Source organism: Argentina anserina, chromosome 4 (genome assembly GCF_933775445.1).
Source record: "Argentina anserina chromosome 4, drPotAnse1.1, whole genome shotgun sequence".
NCBI classification, from domain to species: Eukaryota; Viridiplantae; Streptophyta; class Magnoliopsida; order Rosales; family Rosaceae; genus Argentina; species Argentina anserina.
Window position 1 is genome coordinate 16,893,642 of NC_065875.1, and position 20,237 is coordinate 16,913,878.

General features: G+C 36.7%; 2 protein-coding genes across 2 annotated transcripts in view; one reads left to right on the forward strand and one right to left on the reverse strand.

Annotated features, from left to right (window-relative positions):
- The window catches only part of LOC126791182 (probable protein phosphatase 2C 34), a 133,997-nt gene that overhangs the window by 32,585 nt on the left and 81,175 nt on the right, over positions 1-20,237 (reverse strand). The window lies entirely within an intron of this gene.
- On the forward strand, positions 4,065-7,371 carry LOC126791181 (probable polygalacturonase). The gene is made up of 7 exons (XM_050517596.1): positions 4,065-4,323; positions 4,408-4,440; positions 4,825-5,142; positions 5,242-5,362; positions 5,450-5,624; positions 5,704-5,774; positions 6,131-7,371. The coding sequence occupies exons 2-7, from the start codon at positions 4,429-4,431 to the stop codon at positions 6,805-6,807; spliced, it is 1,374 nt and encodes a 457-aa protein (XP_050373553.1). The 5' UTR covers positions 4,065-4,323; positions 4,408-4,428; the 3' UTR covers positions 6,808-7,371.

Below are 20,237 nucleotides of genomic sequence, written 5' to 3' on the forward strand. Positions count from 1 at the left end.
CACTGGTTGTGCCGGATGTTGGTGGCCGGAGTTGGATCGAATTCATCACTTGTGCGGTGGATGATTCGAGCTTGACTAAACATATACGTAGGATTCGGGATAAAAGCCGTCACATACTTGATACTTCATTCGTCGCCAAATTCAAATTGGCAATCCAAGCCACCTTTGATTATGAATTTATGAGTCAAGAAGTATATATAAGGCGAACCACTTAGATTGGTCCACTATATATATATATAAAACCTTGTATACAACCTAATATGCACGTGTGCGTCCATATTTTTCCTTATGATAATGTACGTTGTAGATCTGATACCTAATTATAAAACTAGACTAAAACATATGGTTCATACTTCATAATATATTATCGTAAAAAAAAACTTCATTATATATTATTTGGCTTTTCAATTTTTGTTTTGTTTAGTTCTTTCATGAAGTTCACACAGTTGGATTGTTCTCCCATCCATCATTCAGTTTTGCTATTAAGAATTGAAAAGATTAGCTAAAGATATGTTTGATAGAAATGAACAAGAACCTTTTGCCAACTGTACCAAATATTCTCTTGAATTAAGAAACATGCGGCTACGTTCATATCTAGATATTCACACAGCCCCACTTTCAAATTTCCTATAGGCTCGAAAGCTTCGCTGGATCAACTTTACGGCGATGAACAATAACTTGTGCCTTTTTGGTGTCTAGTGTGAGACTTAAAAACTCATACCCTGACGTGAAAGTTGGAAATCTTTGGTGCTTTTGGACTATTTTTTTTAATCAGTTTGAGATGAATAACTATTTTTTTTAGATGAATAACTGTTAGCAAAACTTCCAGGTCGAAAAGTTTGATCATCAAAAGCTATAACGTTCAAAAGAAAGTTGAATGAGCTTGGAGACAGCTAAAAGAAGGAAGCATTCTAGGATTTAAGCTTATATCGGTTTGCAAAAGGGAGAGCATCTCGAAGAACAAACGGGGAAACCAATTATGAAACTCTTGGTAATGTATTTGATCGATAGGTGATGTAGAACACAAAGATGGAAGTTTTAGTTGCGGAGTTTATGTAACTTACAATTTCTTCACGACGCTTAATTAGTCTTGATACTTAATTAGGAATTTAGGAACTGTATTGGCAAGAATTTCACTAGCTAGGGCGTCACACCACTCAAATATAAAATTGATCGGTTTGTTATACAATTTAGGCATCCTTTCTTGAACTCGATCGATATCATTGTGTTACGATTCTCTGGTCAAGATACTAAACTATGAACATGCGACTAATACAATATAAATATTGTGGTAGGTGTGACATAACATGCCAGAATGCCTGAGTATTAGTTGTACCAAACTTTAAAGTGGTAGACAGAGTGGCATTAAATCAAGCTCGAACCATGTTTATATGAATACCTTAAAAAAACAGCATGATTAAAATGGTAGAACATAGTACAAAAACTAAGGTATGGCGCGCATAGTATTCATTCCGTGGGCTAAAAGTGAGTGACAACGAAAGGAGACCGAGGTAGATCCTATACATGTCATTCTTGTAGTGGAAAAGAGACACCAAATTATGCAATTAACCAAGCAACTTTAGTGTTTAGGAAAACACGAAGACACAAAGATTGAAATTGCATGGTTTGAAACTCCAATGTCTATGTTCATCAACCCACAAATTAGATCACCAAGGCGATCCACTCATTTTCAGTCTAGACTTGGTCACGGGAAAACCAAAATCCAATCGAGTGTTTGAAGACTTGAGGAATATATAAGAAGTTGTCATATGATTTTAAACCCAAATGAGATTCCAATCATAAACTCAGGACATAGTCAAAATCGTCTTCGCAATTCTATGAGTACAGATTATAAAATTGATCATATCAAGTAAAAAACCACAATGGAGAGATCCACAATCTCGGTATTATAAAAATAGAGCTTCTAATCATATATCTAAAAACGGTATTTAGACTTTATTACTCAGTAGATTTCAATTTTATTTTTATAGATACATAAAATACTATTTAGATTTCTAAAGTTTTCTTAAAATGACAATTATCTAATTTGATATATCAAATCATACTACTATCTATTAATTTTTTTCCTACTCTTTTTCAAATTTATTTATTATATACAACTAAAAAAATGCATAATAATCACACAAACTATCTTCTGGAATTAATTCGATCACTCTTCCACTCGTTTTCTAAATTTATAATAAATTGGTAAATTATATTTTTGCATTCATTATAGTAACATCAACGTATATGAAATATTTTTAACCTCTAATTAATAAGTTTTGTTCATCAATGTATATGAAATATTCTAACCTCTAATAAACGAGTTTTATTTTTTTGGCTCAAATCAAAATTTATGAGAAATTCTATATAGTTATATAGTTTATACATTAAATCGTTCACATTCAATTTGATGTTTATAAAAAAAGAAGGTAATCAATTAAATCATTTACTGCAATTTGATATCCCATTTTGGATTGTCTAGTAATAAATATAAATGGTAATTATCTATATTTTTATTTTATAATATATAAGTAAAAAATTATTTCCCTTATTTTATTTTTATTATTATATGTTTTTTTAGTAATTTCATATGCATTGATTAAATCAAAACTATATAGAAAAAAGATGGAAATTTAAGTGTTATTTTAAGAGATATGAATAGAATCTCTCTAATAAAAATCGCAAGAATAAAGCTAAGAAAAACGACATCTAAAATATCCAGCTACTGAGACGCCACTAAACACTAACGGAGTTGAAGAACTAACAACGTATATAATTCACGTATTGCAACTACAAACACATATTGGAGCAGGGAATCCCCTAAATAAAAAGAATTTTATGCCTCACAACAAGAAAACAGGAAGAAGTCTCAGCTATCAAGCATCAAATTCAGAAAATGTGATCGTGAACATGCAGTGTCATTACTCGACCGGAGTTAAATCTTACATTTATTTTCATAAAACCCAAAAAAAAAAGAGGTCAAGGAGAATATTATTTGAATTTCTAATAGCACAACACGTGTCAATGGCGTTGCTGTGTATGTTATGGCCAGTGATTGACGTCAGGCCAGACTAGCATCTTCTGCCATGATTGACTGTGGGCCCCGCCATCGCCCCCTCTCCCCTCTGTCAAACCCACATGCGGTCTCTATGCCCCATGCCATTCTTTCACTTATTTTATTCCTCTCCCTCACCCGCGGGTTCACGCACCCTTCCGTGCAACTTTCACTCTCCGGCGGCCTTGATTCCGAACTCGAAACGAGTTTGAACACACTTTATCTTAACTAGTAGTATTGTTCATCTTCTAAATCGTCATTCAAGTGCTGTTATATTGAAGAAAAAACAATACACTTACAGAAGCGTTCCGTAAATCAGAATCACGTGAATCGGCTAAATAACGGCTTCAATTTAATAATTTTGTTAATAGCTATATAATCTTTAAATCGGTGAATGCGTCAGAGAAAAAGATTATGTGTTCATATAACACGGTTCTGATAAATGCTGCTTGAGTTGATAGCAACAGCATCAGAAAGAATGGGGCATTCTCTTTCCTTTTTTTACGACGTGAAATGTATGCAAATATGACTGACATGATTACTTTAGTCTATAAACGGCCGGGGTTCGTTTTAGAAAAACAAAGATACTGCCCAACCTCAACAACAAGTGCACCTCTCCGACACAACTCGCCATGAACACCTCGTGACATTATCACCGCTCTCCTTATTTTGTCTTTGTATAAATTGTATCGAATAGCTTTTCAACAACTGTAAGCAAACAAAGACTATTACACCACCACTGCTTGAAAAAAAAAATCCTATTTTTTATTTTTTATTCAAAATTTCTCTCTTATTGTAACATGGTGTTGTCTTCTTCCGTCTTCTTCTCTCACTCATGGTGGGAGGGGGCCGTTTCAAACAAAATTTGTCGGCGAGAGACGTTATTAATCATAGTTATTAAGGGGGTAATTACAATTTAGTGGGCAATTAATTATATTTGCTTATTAAATTTCCTCCCCTTTTATTCTCTCCCTTCTTCACCCCTCCTCTGTTTTCTTCTGATTTGCATGCAGTGAGAATTTAGAGATAGCTGGCATTTCTATAGTGGCACATTTCTTTCCCCTTATGCCATTCAATTATTTTCATTCCTTCCTCTGCTACTTACTTGTTCTTCTTCCTCTCTTCTTCATATATAATCATTTATGCTTTGTGTCATTTACACAATTAATGCCAATAACCCACATACTTACAATTCCATTAAACCCTTCTTCTTCTTCTTCTTCTTCTTCTCCTCCTCCTTTTGCTCTGCTGTCAACTCTCGTTTCGCTCAGTGCTGGTCTTCTTCTTCTTCTTCTTCTCCTCCTTTTGCTCTGCTGTCAACTCTCGTTTCGCTCAGTGCTGGTGCTGCTGCTCAGAGCTTTGTTTGACTCATGAAGATGCTAGTAAGTACGTTTCTTTTTTATGGGTTTTAAGTGCTTTGTCCACTTTATGCCAGTTTTGTATACAAAGACTGGATCTTTTGTGTTCAGTTCTAGATTCAGGATGTTCTTCTTGGTGGATGTTGTGAATTGGGAATACCCTTTTGGATTTTTGCTGTTTTTGCAGTTTAGTTTTAGTTCAAGTCGTTGATAGTATATGCATTGATCAATTAGTAATCTATTGAAATTGTTAGAATCTGGTGCTGATGGCTGACTTGGTTGGTGTCAGTGTATGAAGTATTGCAACTTTGATCCTGCTCTGCTTTTAGTTTTCGCATTAGGATTTCAGTGAATTAGTGTCTGATGGAAGTCATCTGAGAACTAGAGGCTGTCTTGTTGCATTTTCAGGTGGTATTGCTCTTGTTATTGAGTTTGGGCAATGCTATCAAACTCCGTGGAGAAGACGAAGATTGGCCTTGTGATTATAAACTGCAATTAAAACCAAGGCCGCATAGTGTTTCCATTTTGGAGTTTGGTGCTGTTGGGGATGGCAAAACATTGAACACTCTTGCTTTTCAGAATGCCATATTCTATCTCAAGTCTTTTGCTGACAAGGGCGGTGCACAGCTATATGTGCCGCCTGGAAGATGGCTTACCGGAAGTTTCAACCTTACGAGCCATCTCACATTGTTTTTGGAAAAGGGTGCTGTCATTCTTGGATCTCAGGTAATGTTTTGCTCTTCAATGAGACTGTTAAATACTTCTGATAATGTAATATCTGCAATGTTTTCTTTTCTTTTTGTAAGTGTTTGTTTTCTTGCTTAGGATCAATCTCATTGGGATATTCTTGAACCCTTGCCCTCGTATGGTCGAGGGATTGAACTACCGGGAGGGAGATATCGTAGCTTGATAAATGGATATATGTTACAAGATGTGGTCATAACAGGTATGCAGAATCTCTGAATTTTCCTTTCTTTTTTGACGTGTACTCCTATAGGTATTCTAATTTATTTTCCTCTGTTTACTGCACTAGGTGATAATGGAACCATCAATGGTCAAGGATCAGTGTGGTGGGATTGGTTTAATTCCCATACTTTAAATCATAGCCGTCCTCATCTTGTAGAGATAGTTTCATCAAAAGATGTTGTAGTTTCAAACCTCACATTTGTCAATTCTCCTGCATACAACATTCATCCAGTCTATTGCAGGTTTGTTACCTAATGGATTACAGTTTTGTCATTCATCAGCTGAGGAGGTATTTATATTCTATACATGAATTTTATGCAGTAATGTACACATTCACAACATCTCAGTCTCTGCTCCCCTGGAGTCACCTTATACAGTTGGTATAGTCCCAGGTATGTCATCTATTAACTCCTTGCTTTAGAATTTTTGCTGAAACTATTGTTCTTATGGGTTTTGAGAATCCAAAAGTTTGCTTGAAAGCAAAACCAGGTTTTGAGTATGGGTGCATTTTTTACTTGTCATGGTGTCACGTACAAACAAAAGTAGGAAGTGTTGGCTAAACTTTCAGCATCCTTCCCCCAGTCTCTTCTGTTTTCTCCTGAGCGAAAGAGCGCCTGTATTATTTCTGTTTTAAGCACAAACTGTTGTTATGCGTACACTGCTCTTAGTGTTTAACTTTGTCATGTCTAAAAATGACGTGAGAAGAATATCTTTTCTCATATCCACACCTCTTTCTCTGTATTTTCAGATTCTTCTGATAATGTGTGCATACAAGATTGCAGTATTGGCATGGGGTATGATGCCATTGTCCTCAAGAGTGGTTGGGACGAATACGGCATTGCCTATGGAAGACCAACCACAAATGTGCACATCAGAAGGGTCCAGCTACAGTCGTCTTCTGGTTCTTCTCTTGCCTTTGGTAGTGAGATGTCGGGTGGCATTTCTAATGTGCTTGCGGAGCAGGTCCACATATACGACTCGCTTTGTGGCATTCAGCTTAGAACAACAAAGGGTAGAGGGGGTTATATCAGAAATATCATCATTTCAGATGTCAAAATGGAGAACATCAGTGTGGCATTTGGCGCATCTGGTCAGTTTGGATCCCATCCAGATGAAAACTTTGATCCTAATGCTCTTCCAGTATTGGATCACATCAGCTTAGAGCATGTGATTGGTACCAACATCACTATTGTTGGAAAATTCACTGGGATCAAGGAATCCCCCTTCACGTCCTTTTGTCTGTCCAACATCTCCTTGTCAATCAATTCCGGTTCTTCCACCAAATCTTGGGTATGTTCAAATGTTTCTGGCTCTTCCGAGTCTGTCTTCCCTGAACCCTGTTCTGCCCTTAAGTCCTCCCATTCAAATTCTTCCTCAGCCTGCTTTTCTATACAAACCTTGAATGGAAAAGCCACGGCATTATGATACCATTCATCCATACCCCAGATTTTTTCAATCACAGTCCATAATGAGGGAAAGAACCAAATTTTTTACCACCATTTACAGTAATTTAGATCACATTCTTTCCAATAAGACAGTACGTACATGTTCAGATTATTTGTTTCTTCATCAACCTGTGTAGATTTGCACTCTTGCATGTTACATTCTGCAGATTATATGTACAGCTTCTTCATTTCTTCATTCATGTGTAAGCAAATTTTGGGTAGTGATGGTGTAAGAAGACTGGGATATATTGTGAGTACTGGTGCTTAAATTTAAATGCTTTTTTTTCCTTCCGAGTCTTGTGCAGTGTAGTTTCTCTACTTTGATGTGGAATTCACAAATGGAAATTGGTAAAGGTGAGCCAAAGTGACTTGTCTGGTGGTACATACTCGAGCTTTATGTGCTACATCATTGGTTGTTGTTGTTGTTGGGATGCCTTTCCAATCGAAATTGGGACCTAAGCCAGAATGGACCAGCTTGTTATGTCATGATTGAGTCTTCAAATTCAAGCCATCTGAAAGTTGAACATGTACGTAATTAGTTTACCGTCTTATATTGCAGCTAAGATTAACAATGTGTAAAGGGAAACTAAAAATACAGGAGAGGGGGGGGGGGGGGGGGGGGGGGGTGATACTTTAAAGTCAACAAGGGATCTTTGTCAAGAGATCTTCGTTCGGCGGCTCTGGGTTCGGTGCTGCTGTTGGGCCTCTTGGATCTGGGCTGGGGCTGAGGCATGTGGGCCTGGGCCATTGGTTAGATCTGAAAGGGTGGAAGATGTTGTTGGGCTGGGTCCCGATTTTGTTGATACTAGCCGTGTTAAGGGCAATGACATGTAAATGTTTGTTTATGTCTATTCTATGTTGTTTAGCTTAGGGGTGGACAAACTGACCCGAAAACCGAAAAAAACCGGACCCGAACTCAAATCGAATCCGAAAAAACCGAAACCCGAATCAAACCGAACCGAAAATAAAAAAACCGAACCGAACCGATTCTATTTGGGTTGGGTTTTGGGTTCAGTCCCTTAGAAACCGAACCGACCCGAACAACCCGAAGTCAATGGTCAACGTTACAAAACGACATCATTTTGTCATATTTATAATTTTACATTATTCTTATTTTTTTAATAAAAAAATAGTGTGGTCGGCCTCACAGCCGCACATAATTTATAACCTAATTGACCTAATGTATAAGAGACGCATTATTTAGCCGTCTTGCTTCCTTCATAATGCGATAGTTTTATTTTAAACCTAATATAAATGTTATGATACATTAGTTGACACTTAGGAAATCGCCAACTCTAATTCGAAATATGATCGATCGACACCAGCAGATGTGATTGGTATATATATTTAGGAACCCCGTAAAAATTTCGTCCGTTTTGGACATGGTTTGACCGTTCGTAACTACGGTTAACTAAAAAAGATGCGTTTTCACATATTGAAACCCTATTGACCGGGGCTTTGCGAAATATATTTCTTTAGTGCGACCGCGCATGATAGATAACAAAAATTAAGTGATTTCAGATATGCAAACGGCTTTCGGCGTTCGCATATTTGTAATAGGTCCTCCCTTATGGCATAATAGTGGTGTTTTCGATTTACCAAAAATTCTAACGGTTAAATGAGGTCCGAATTGGATGAAATTTTTATAGGGTCACTAAATATATATACCGATTACATCGGCTGGTGTCGATCGATCCCTAGAAGTTTCCTTCATATAGTCGCTTCATAATGCGATAGTTTTATTTTAAACCTAATATAAAGGTTATGATACATTAGTTGACACTTAGGTGATCGTCAACTCTAATTCGAAATATGGTCGATCGACACCAGCAGATGTGATTGGTATATTTATTTAGGAACCCCGTAAAAATTTCATCCATTTTGGACATGGTTTGACCGTTCGTACCTACGGTCAACCAAAAAAGAGGCGTTTTCACATAATAAAACCTAATTGACCGGGGCTTTGCCAAATAGATTTCTTCAGTGCGACCCCGCATGATAAGTAACAAAAATTAGGTGATTTCAGATATGCAAACGGCTTTCGGCGTTCGCATATTTGTAATAGGTCCTCCCTTATGGCATAATAGTGATGTTTTCGATTTACCAAAAATTCCGACGGTTAAATAAGGTCCGAATTGGATGAAATTTTTATAGGGTCACTAAATATATATAACGATCACATCGGCTGGTGTCGATCGATCCCTAGAAGTTTCCTTCATATAGTCGCTTCATAATGCGATAGTTTTATTTTAAACCTAATATAAATGTTATGATACATTAGTTGACACTTAGGTGATCGTCAACTCTAATTCGAAATATGGTCGATCGACACCAGCAAATGTGATTGGTATATATATTTAGGGACCCCGTAAAAATTTCGTCCATTTTGGACATGGTTTGACCGTTCGTACCTACGGTCAACCAAAAAAGAGGCGTTTTCACATAATAAAACCTCATTGACCGGGGCTTTGCTAAATAGATTTCTTCAATGCGACCCCGCATGATACGTAACAAAAATTAGGTGACTTCAGATATGCAAACGGCTTTCGGCGCTCGCATCTTTGTAATGGATTCTCCTTTAGGACAAATTAGTGGTGTTTTCAGTTTACCGGAAATTCTGACGGTCAAACAAGGTCCGAATTGGATGAAATTTTTACATGGTCACTAAATATATATACTGATCACATCGGATGGTGTCGATCGATCCCTAAAAGTTTACTTCATATAGTCGCTTCATAATGCGATAGTTTTATTATAAATCTAATATAAAAGTATGATACATTAGTGGACACTTCAGCAATCGATAACTCCAGTTCGAAATATAGTCGATCGACACCAGCAGATGTGATCAGTATATATATTTAGGTAACCCATACAAATTTCGTCCGATTTGGATATTGATTGATCGTCCATACTTATGGTCAAGAAAAAAGGCGTTTTGACATTAAAATCCTCATTGACCGGGGCTTTGCCAAATGGAATTTTTTGGTGCGACCGCACACAATCGGTGACAAAAATTAGGTGATTTCATATATGCAAACGACTTTTAGTGTTCGCATATTGGTAATGGGTCTTCCCTTATGACATAATAGTGTTATTTTCAGGTAAAAACCCATCGGGCTTGCGGGCCTCGACGAGCTTTTCAGATCCACGGGCTAAATGATGAGGCATAAGTCAATTAGGTATGAAATAATCATTAGACTATTAGTTTTTCATCTTTATGTTAAATTTTGTACTTTTAAAATTAATATATAATATTACGTATTTTACATACGGGTAAAACCGAAAAAAAAACCGAACCGAACCGAACCGTACGGGTTGGGTTGGGTTGTGGGTCACAGTCTCTAAAATAGAAAAACCGAACCGAACCGAACCGAATTTAAAATTTGGGTTGGGTTATGGGTTTTGTCCAAAACCGAACCGAATGGACCCGTGTCCACCCCTAGTTTAGCTGTAAATTAGGCTTTATTGCTTAGTTTCATGCTAGATTAGTTGTAGAGTTTTTTTCACCAACAGTCCCTCAACTCTGGTGTACCTACCAATGTGATACCTCAACTCTTAATCGTACCAATGTGATACCCAGACTCTAGTATTGCTATCATTGAAGTACTTCCGTTAGTTTTTTTAAACTTTTCCGTTATCTTGGTGACGTGGCAGGTACGTGAGGCCCACAAAGAGGGTTAAAAGACAAAATTAACCTCATCTGAGAGGAGCAATGTTTTTCCCGCCCTTTACCTTGAGAAAGACACTCAACAATTCCAATTTTGGCGCCAATTTTCCCTCTCTACTCCTTAATTTGTGTCTCTTATCTAAACTAAAGAACTACCGCCAACCAGTCGACCACGATCTGATAAAACCTAGATCAATCTCATTTTCTATTTTTACCCTAGCACTTGTTAAACTAACAGAATAAATATATAAATTTATATGGAACATCTCATTTCCACAATCTCATAAGAATATAAAAACACATAACTTAACGAAATTCAAATACATGTTTAAGTACCATTAGTTGCCATCTTTTATGTTGATCTGCCATGATTTTTGCTTGTAAGAACTAATGGTACATGTAGTTGAATTTCGTTAAGTTATGTGTTTCTATATTCTTATGAGATTGTGGAAATGAGATGTTCCATATAAATTTATATATTTATTCTGTTAGTTTAACAAGTGCTAGGGTAAAAATAGAAAATGAGATTGATCTAGGTTTTATCAGATTGTGGTCGACTGGTTGGCGGTAGTTCTTTAGTTTAGATATTAGACACAAATTAAGGAGTAGGGAGTGAAAATTGGCGCCAAAATTGGAATTGTTGGGTGTCTTTCTCAAGGTAAAGGGCGGGAAAAACATTGCTCCTCTCAGATGAGGTTAATTTTGTCTTTTAACCCTCTTTGTGGGCCTCACGTACCTGCCACGTCACCAAGATGACGGAAAAGTTTAAAAAAACTAACGGAAGTACTTAAATGATAGCAATACTAGAATCTGAGTATCACATTGGTACGATTAAGAGTTGAGGTATCACATTGGTAGGTACACCAGAGTTGAGGGACTGTTGGTGAAAAAAAATCTTAGTTGTAAACAAGACATGTTTGAATAAATTGATCTTCATGTTGAATGAGTAGACATATGTTATATACTGTCGTGAGTGTCTTTTACAAAATCTTATTTATCTGTAGATGGTAGTGGAATGGTATATAAATGATTATTCTGGCATTGATTTCATTTTTATAAAAACCCAGTGATTTCCTTAAAAACAAAATACAGTGAGTCAACGACCATCTAAAAAGCTCCCAGTTAGTATTGGATAATGAAGCCCACAATTTGAAACACAGCCCACATCGACACCAAGCTCATAATACAACACCCTAAGGGCACGTTTGTTTTCCCAGAACTGTCTAATTCCGGACTAAGTCTCTACTTACTCCTGGACTGTGCTGTCTTGGGTTATGATACATTAATTCCAAAATCCATGTTTGGTGCAGTCTCGGACTAACCTCAAAACTAGCAAAATCACCCTCCTCTCCCTCAACCATGATCAACTTCTATGCCGCAAACGACGGGCCGTCGCAAATGGACGACCCACCCACCACCAAAATCACCTGCATCTTCGTTGGAATCGAAGTCCAAAATCACATGTGTTGAAAAACAAGAAAACACTAGAACAAACCAGTCTTTCTCACAAATTGTTAATCAATACTAGAGTGGTTGAAGTGGTCGACTGGTTTGAGCTTTAGTTAACCAAATGGCAGGAGCTTCTTCACAAACACAGTATATAAGGATCGACCAAATCGAAGACCGGTGATGAACTCAACCCAATAAACCTTCTAATACTGCAACAAGCTCTACACAAAGCTCTCTAGAAGAACAGAATTGTCGGAACAACCTCCAATCTTGGAGAACGACGAAGAACAACGAGGAACATGAAGAACCCATAAAATGCAATAATGAATCAGTCCATAAAACTCAACCAAATTGAAAACTAATTACATGGACTTGTAGAACTTGAGGAGGAGATCGATATTTGTATCGGAAGCTGTTGAATTTGTAGCCAAAAATGCAGAACTCGTTTAGAGGCCCGATACTCGTCACTGTGATTCCTCATTCTACAATTATCGATCAGAGAACCCGAAGCTTGGGACTGTGTGTTGTCGGCGCCGAGGTGGTTCGAACGGAGGAGCGAGGTCGTTGTGTTCGTGGGTCGGCGAAGCTGCAGTCGGCTCGGTGACGAAAGTCAAAGTCTCGAAAAGAAGCGAGAGGAGGAGAGGGCTTCTGCAGTCCCCCCAAAATCAGCGCCTCTCTATAGTCCCTGAAATTAGAGAAGCGGGGACTAGCTAGTCTCATTTAACCTAATCTCGTGTTTTCCCAAACATGAGTTTCAAACTAATTTTTTGGACTATGGAGTCCAATCCCAACTAATCTCCCGTAACAAACGTGCCCTAATTCCCTAAAGAGTTAATTTTGCCATAGGTACCCAAACTATTGTGGCAAGGTCAATGTAGTATCCTAACTCTGAGTTGTACCAATGTAGTACCCAAACTTGTAATTCGCTATCAACGAAGGGTCTGAGCCCAATTTCCGTTACGGCTTCGTAATCTCGGTCATGTGTCCCACACGTGACTACACAAAATTTTTTAACATCGGTACCCAAATTCTTGTGGCAAGATCAATGTAGTACCCCAACTTTGAGTTGTACCAATGTAGTACCCAAACTCGTCTTTCTCTATCTACGAGGGGTTTGAAGCCAATTTCTATCACAACTCCATCTTCTAGGTCACGTGTCATAACTTCTTGTCTTTTGTCATTTTCTTCTCATTCTCCTTCACTCTCACTCATTCCACACTGTATTTTTGAGCTCAGATTTTGAGGCAAAGCAACACTACGGGTTGTGTTTCTTCCAAACTATTCAATCAGGATGACGACTTCTCCCAACTCTGCCTTGAGCCACAACATCGTCTCCTTCACATCCTCCACCTACAACCTTCTCTCCCTCCACCTACGAAATTTGAGGCATGTAAAGCGGTGTGGTCGGCGGTCGAGAATCTCAAAGTGAAGGCCTGCGATCGTGACGTGTCGATGGATCGGGGATTCCAAGGAGAGGTGGAGGAGCTCGAAGATGGTGTTGGTGGTGAAAGAGGAGGCGGTGGGGATGAGAGGAGGTGGAGCTCCTCGATGCCACACTGTGGTGGTGAGGTGTCCGGAGCATAATTAGAATGGGTTGGTGTTTTGCCCAATTTGTAAGTTGTTTCTTAATTCTAGATATTTATTATAAGAGTTTCTTATTTAGGGCCTTAGAACCCATATAAATCTATTTAGGTAAATATCTTTTTTATTTTGATCCATAATACGAAACCGTGACGTAAATTGGCCTCAGACCCCTCATTGATAGCGAAAAACGAGTTTGGGTATTATATTGGTACAACTCAGAGTTTGGGTACTACATTGACCTTGCCACAAGAGTTTGGGTACCGTTGTTGATTTTTTTTTGTGGTCACATGTAGGACACATGACCAAGATAACGGAGCCGTGACGAAAATTGGGCTCAGACCTTTCGTTGATAGCGAATTACAGGTTTGGGTACTACATTGGTACAACTCAGAGTTTGAGTACTACATTGACATTGCCACAATAGTTTGGATACCGATGGTGAACTTTTTTCTTACCTAAACCAGAACCGGACCCATTTGGCGCCTTTCACTTTTAAGTTGAGCCATTGTACCCTTTATCACTGTTTATCCTTCTTATAGGGTTTTAGACTTTTAGTTCTCCAACTCCTTCCTCACCTTATTCTTCTTCTCTGCTCTCAGCAAAGCCAGCTCACGTAATAGCTTTGTCAGATTCCTGTCGGCGTTTAATCCGCCTCTGGACCTGTTCGCCATAATGTACTTCCGGCAACGACAAAATCAAGATAGTTTATTACTTTATATGGGTCACTTAATCACTTGATGTTTTTTATTTTATATGGTGAAAGATTTGACTTACATTCCTTTCTACCCTTATCGATCTAGCTTATGTAAACGGAGAATGTGTAATTGCTTCTCGTCATGTGGCTCATGTAAACGGAGAATGTGTAATTGCTTCTCGTCATGTGGCATATGTAAACGGAGGACATACTGATTAATACCATCTTAGTTTTTCAATTCAATAATCAATATGCGGTCCTTTTTTTCTTTCTTTTTTTCAATTTTTTACCTGTTTCCGTTTTACCTGCTATCCGTTTTACAAGCTTATAACGACCAATTTCGAAGATATAAAACGGTTCAACTACACTGCCAGTTTATACCTGACTTCCTCTAGCTAGATGATGGGGTAGAGGCGGTGACAGAACTCGCGCTATTACTTCACATGAACAAAGGTGCTGGCAAGACTAGTACGTTATGCCGGCAGAAACTCCACATTGATAAAACAACATCATTTTGTTTTTCTTTAACACATTTTCTTTTGCATATATTAGTATATATCTTACTGTTACTTTTCTGTGTAGAAAGGCAATATCTATCGCCAAGCCAGTAATTGAGGAAAAAGCGATACTAGAAAATCTTGGAGCCGAATATCAGGGGAATAGCAGGGGCGGGCCTAGTGCATGGTATGGCGGACTCAAGTCCACCCACATTTTGGGCAAAAAAAATAATTATATATATATATATATATATTAGAATAGGGCTTCTACGTTAGTAATGTTACTAATGAACTTATGTTATCCACAAAAAGAGCCCTCACTTTTTCTAGTTGATCACAATAGTGCCTACAACAATGACAGACTAACGAACTTATCACTCTTTCTCTCTGCTTCAATCTCGTTCTCTTTCTTATTTGTAGTTCGTCTTATTGACTTTTTTTTTTCAATTTTGAGGCCCAATTTAAATGTAATTAATTAAATTTTTAATTTTAAACATTGGAGTTAAGGACTTAAGATAAGATAATATCTACATTACCTTATTCATTAGTTTATTTATGTGTATATAGCAGCGCGTGTAATATGATATAGTAGAAGATTAAATATTTATCGAACCGTTTAATTAACTCTTGTATTTTTTTTTGCATATGAGGGATTAACTCTTACATCCTACCCTGATTAGGTCTATCTTTCTTTGTTTCAATTAATAAAGTTATTTGGCACCGCCGCGAATTTTTTCGTTACAAAATTCAAGTCCACCCATTGTTGGATTACTAGGTCCGCCACTGGGGAATAGAGAGTATGAGAATAGCAGATTTGGCCATTTGGGTTGACTTATAACATCTTTAGCAATACTAGCCATATTTCAGTTAAATTTTAACAAAAATAGTTTAAAAGTCATTTTAGTTAGCCAAGTTAGAAATATGTCTACATCATTTCTCTATATTTTAGGTTTATTTGAATTCAAAAATATTTATTACATGACTAAAATGTATTTTAAATATATTTATAAATTACAAATAATTTCATATAAGAAATGTTTTAAATTCAAATGTTTAACTTTGAGCTATCTCGCTCGACAAATTTATAATAGAGAGTATGGTGCAACCATTATTTTTCGTAAAAAACTAAACATGTTCTCTAAAATATCTAAATAGTTATAAATTATAATAGTCTGTTAAATATGCTCTTTAACACCTTCCTTCTCATGCATATTGCAGATCGATCATCATGTCATACTTAGTTTTACGGCACCAATACGTCTTGATCATCAGTCGCCTGGAGACCGAGCTTAGAGTGTACACATTTGGTACCCATACTATTGTCAATCACTCAAATATCAATGTTCTTCATCTTCAATCTTTCTTTCGCAGACAAGCCACATTCCCCATCTCACAGTGACCATGCGAGTATCAAAATGACTTTTTTGTTGTTCATAAAATTATAGATAAGCTCGATTTAGGAGCCTCTCTTTTAAACTAAACCCACACTCTATTTTACTTTAGGAAACTTATATTCATATCTCCAAAAACGGTATTCAGACCTCTTTAATTAGTGGACCTCCATTTTATTTTTACAAATACCTCAAATGCTATTTAGATCTCTATAGCATTTTAGGAAAACTATTTACCAATTTTATTATGAATTTAGAAAACGTGTAGAACAATAGAGAGTGATAAGACTATTGTCTATTAATTTCTTTTCTAGGATGGATGTTTGTCTCTGACTCTGAGAATTATCCATTTTTAGTATTTGACTGTGTATTAATCTAGTATTCCTTCTCGGTCTTTCACTCTTTCCAGCAAGCAAAATGGTAGTGTCATAGGTGGATATATGACAAACCCTAGCTTAAACCCTAAGGAAAGAAAATGGCCATTGTTGTCAGCTGTCTTGTTATCTTAACTTCATCGATTATATTGGAGGGTTTGTATCATAGCTGCTAGTAACAATAGTTCAAAGATATGAATGAGTTTCGAAGAACCCTGCACATATATATGTATGATGTATCTGTAGGTTTAAGCTGTTTCATGCATGTTATGTAATCAAAGAGCTATAAATCTACCATGCACCCACCCAAGTGACCCAACCTAACAAGAATTTGAGAAGAAAAATAAAGAGAGGAATTAGGGATATATGGATTTAACTTTCTCTTCGAAAACAATAATTGATCGAACTCTGAGAAAAGTTAGTAGTATTTACTTCCTTACAACTACGGTGCCTTAGCATCTACAATAAGTTGCCCCAACTTATTGTTACCAATTGCCCAACGTTTTAAACATGGAAGTACTGCAAGGATGAGTCACTTCAAATTAGATTAAATACAGATCAATTAGAGATGCTCTATGATCAGATTTTGGATTGATGCTGGTGTTAGTGTATGACTTTGGCACTGGTTGTGCCGGATGTTGGTGGCCGGAGTTGGATCGAATTCATCACTTGTGCGGTGGATGATTCGAGCTTGACTAAACATATACGTAGGATTCGGGATAAAAGCCGTCACATACTTGATACTTCATTCGTCGCCAAATTCAAATTGGCAATCCAAGCCACATTTGATTATGAATTTATGAGTCAAGAAGTACATATCAGGCGAACCACTTAAATTGGTCCACTATATATATATATAAAACCTTGTATACAACCTAATATGTACGTGTGCGTCCATATTTTTCCTTATGATAATGTACGTTGTAGATCTGATACCTAATTATAAAACTAGACTAAAACATATGGTTCATACTTCATAATATATTATCGTAAAAAAAAACTTCATTATATATTATTTGGCTTTTCAATTTTTGTTTAGTTTAGTTCTTTCATGAAGTTCACACAGTTGGATTGTTCTCCCATCCATCATTCAGTTTTGCTATTAAGAATTGAAAAGATTAGCTAAAGATATGTTTGATAGAAATGAACAAGAACCTTTTGCCAACTGTACCAAATATTCTCTTGAATTAAGAAACATGCGGCTATGTTCATATCTAGATATTCACACAGCCCCACTTTCAAATTTCCTATAGGCTCGAAAGCTTCGCTGGATCAACTTTACGGCGATGAACAATAACTTGTGCCTTTTTGGTGTCTAGTGTGAGACTTAAAAACTCATACCCTGACGTGAAAGTTGGAAATCTTTGGTGCTTTTGGACTATTTTTTTTAATCAGTTTGAGATGAATAACTATTTTTTTTAGATGAATAACTGTTAGCAAAACTTCCAGGTCGAAAAGTTTGATCATCAAAAGCTATAACGTTCAAAAGAAAGTTGAATGAGCTTGGAGACAGCTAAAAGAAGGAAGCATTCTAGGATTTAAGCTTATATCGGTTTGCAAAAGGGAGAGCATCTCGAAGAACAAACGGGGAAACCAATTATGAAACTCTTGGTAATGTATTTGATCGATAGGTGATGTAGAACACAAAGATGGAAGTTTTAGTTGCGGAGTTTATGTAACTTACAATTTCTTCACGACGCTTAATTAGTCTTGATACTTAATTAGGAATTTAGGAACTGTATTGGCAAGAATTTCACTAGCTAGGGCGTCACACCACTCAAATATAAAATTGATCGGTTTGTTATACAATTTAGGCATCCTTTCTTGAACTCGATCGATATCATTGTGTTACGATTCTCTGGTCAAGATACTAAACTATGAACATGCGACTAATACAATATAAATATTGTGGTAGGTGTGACATAACATGCCAGAATGCCTGAGTATTAGTTGTGCCAAACTTTAAAGTGGTAGACAGAGTGGCATTAAATCAAGCTCGAACCATGTTTATATGAATACCTTAAAAAAACAGCATGATTAAAATGGTAGAACATAGTACAAAAACTAAGGTATGGCGCGCATAGTATTCATTCCGTGGGCTAAAAGTGAGTGACAACGAAAGGAGACCGAGGTAGATCCTATACATGTCATTCTTGTAGTGGAAAAGAGACACCAAATTATGCAATTAACCAAGCAACTTTAGTGTTTAGGAAAACACGAAGACACAAAGATTGAAATTGCATGGTTTGAAACTCCAATGTCTATGTTCATCAACCCACAAATTAGATCACCAAGGCGATCCACTCATTTTCAGTCTAGACTTGGTCACGGGAAAACCAAAATCCAATCGAGTGTTTGAAGACTTGAGGAATATATAAGAAGTTGTCATATGATTTTGATAGAGCGTTTTATTAAAACGTCTATAATAAACCCTGTAAAACATCATCGTTAGTATAGAATAAGCAGGGATCGTTCTTTCCGGGGAATTGAAGGGAACTCTAAACTTTTAGTGTTAACAAATAATGGGGGGTTTGAGATTGATTATTAACTACTAAAATAAAACCTAAATTACTATTTACATGATCGACTTCTCTTTAACAAACTTAAACCAAATTTACCATTACACCACATAATTACAAGTTCGAACCTATCATGCCTTCTAATTCAACCAATTACATAATTTTTAGACACCAATACAATTAGAGCCTTAGGGGATTATCTAATCATGCAAGATTTCAATTAACATTTAGATTGACTTAGGGCCTAATCTAAATTTGCATGCAATCGAATTCAATAACACTTAGAGTAGAAATCAAACAAGATTACATTTAAGCACCAAATCTTTGTTGGAGACATGTTTCATGTGTGGCGTCACCCACCATGGTTTCACATGCAAATTTCCAGAATTTTTACCACTTTTAATCAACACAAACCGAACCTACTTAGGGCATGATTCGATTTGTGTCAATATGGTTGATGAATCTAGCACTCAAACACAATCTTAGGGATTGCATCCAACCACTAAATTCATATGCACATATCTGAAAAATTATCTAAAAATATGAGAAAGATGATTAGAACACAACAATAGAAATACAAACTCATTAATTATAAGAACATAGATTTGACATAGTCTAATAAAATATCAAATACAACTGAAATTTAAAACAAATACAAAACCAATATTTCCACATAAACAACAACTTACAATCTTCATAGACAAAGAATTGTAGATTAACACAAATAGACGAAGCCATGGAGATGAGTTGCGAGAATCACACGTTGTAGGAACCTTGGAGGTGTGTCTTCAATGGTGAAACTCGGTGGACATGATGATGGTTTTGGGGTGGACGGCTTGGCTAATTTGTGAGGGAAGTTTATGGTGGTGTTTTGGTAGAGTTTTGGCTCTTGAATGCTAATGAGAAGTGATCCTATTTGAGAGGTGAAGCCATGTATATATAGAGGAAAGATGGAGGGTTTGAAATTGCTTCTTTCTTCCTATAAACATGCCATGCTTTAATCCCTAAAACATGAAAAGTTTTATTCCCTAAAACATGCCATGCTTTAATCCATAAAACATGGAAAATTTTATTCCCTAAAACATGCCATGCTTTAATCCCTAAAACATGTCATGTTTTATTCCCTAAAACATGCCATGTTTTATGCCTTTAATGATCATCTTCTATTTAATTGTTGCATGACTTGACTCCATCTTTTTTTCTTTAATTATCTCTTCAATCCAATCTGAAAA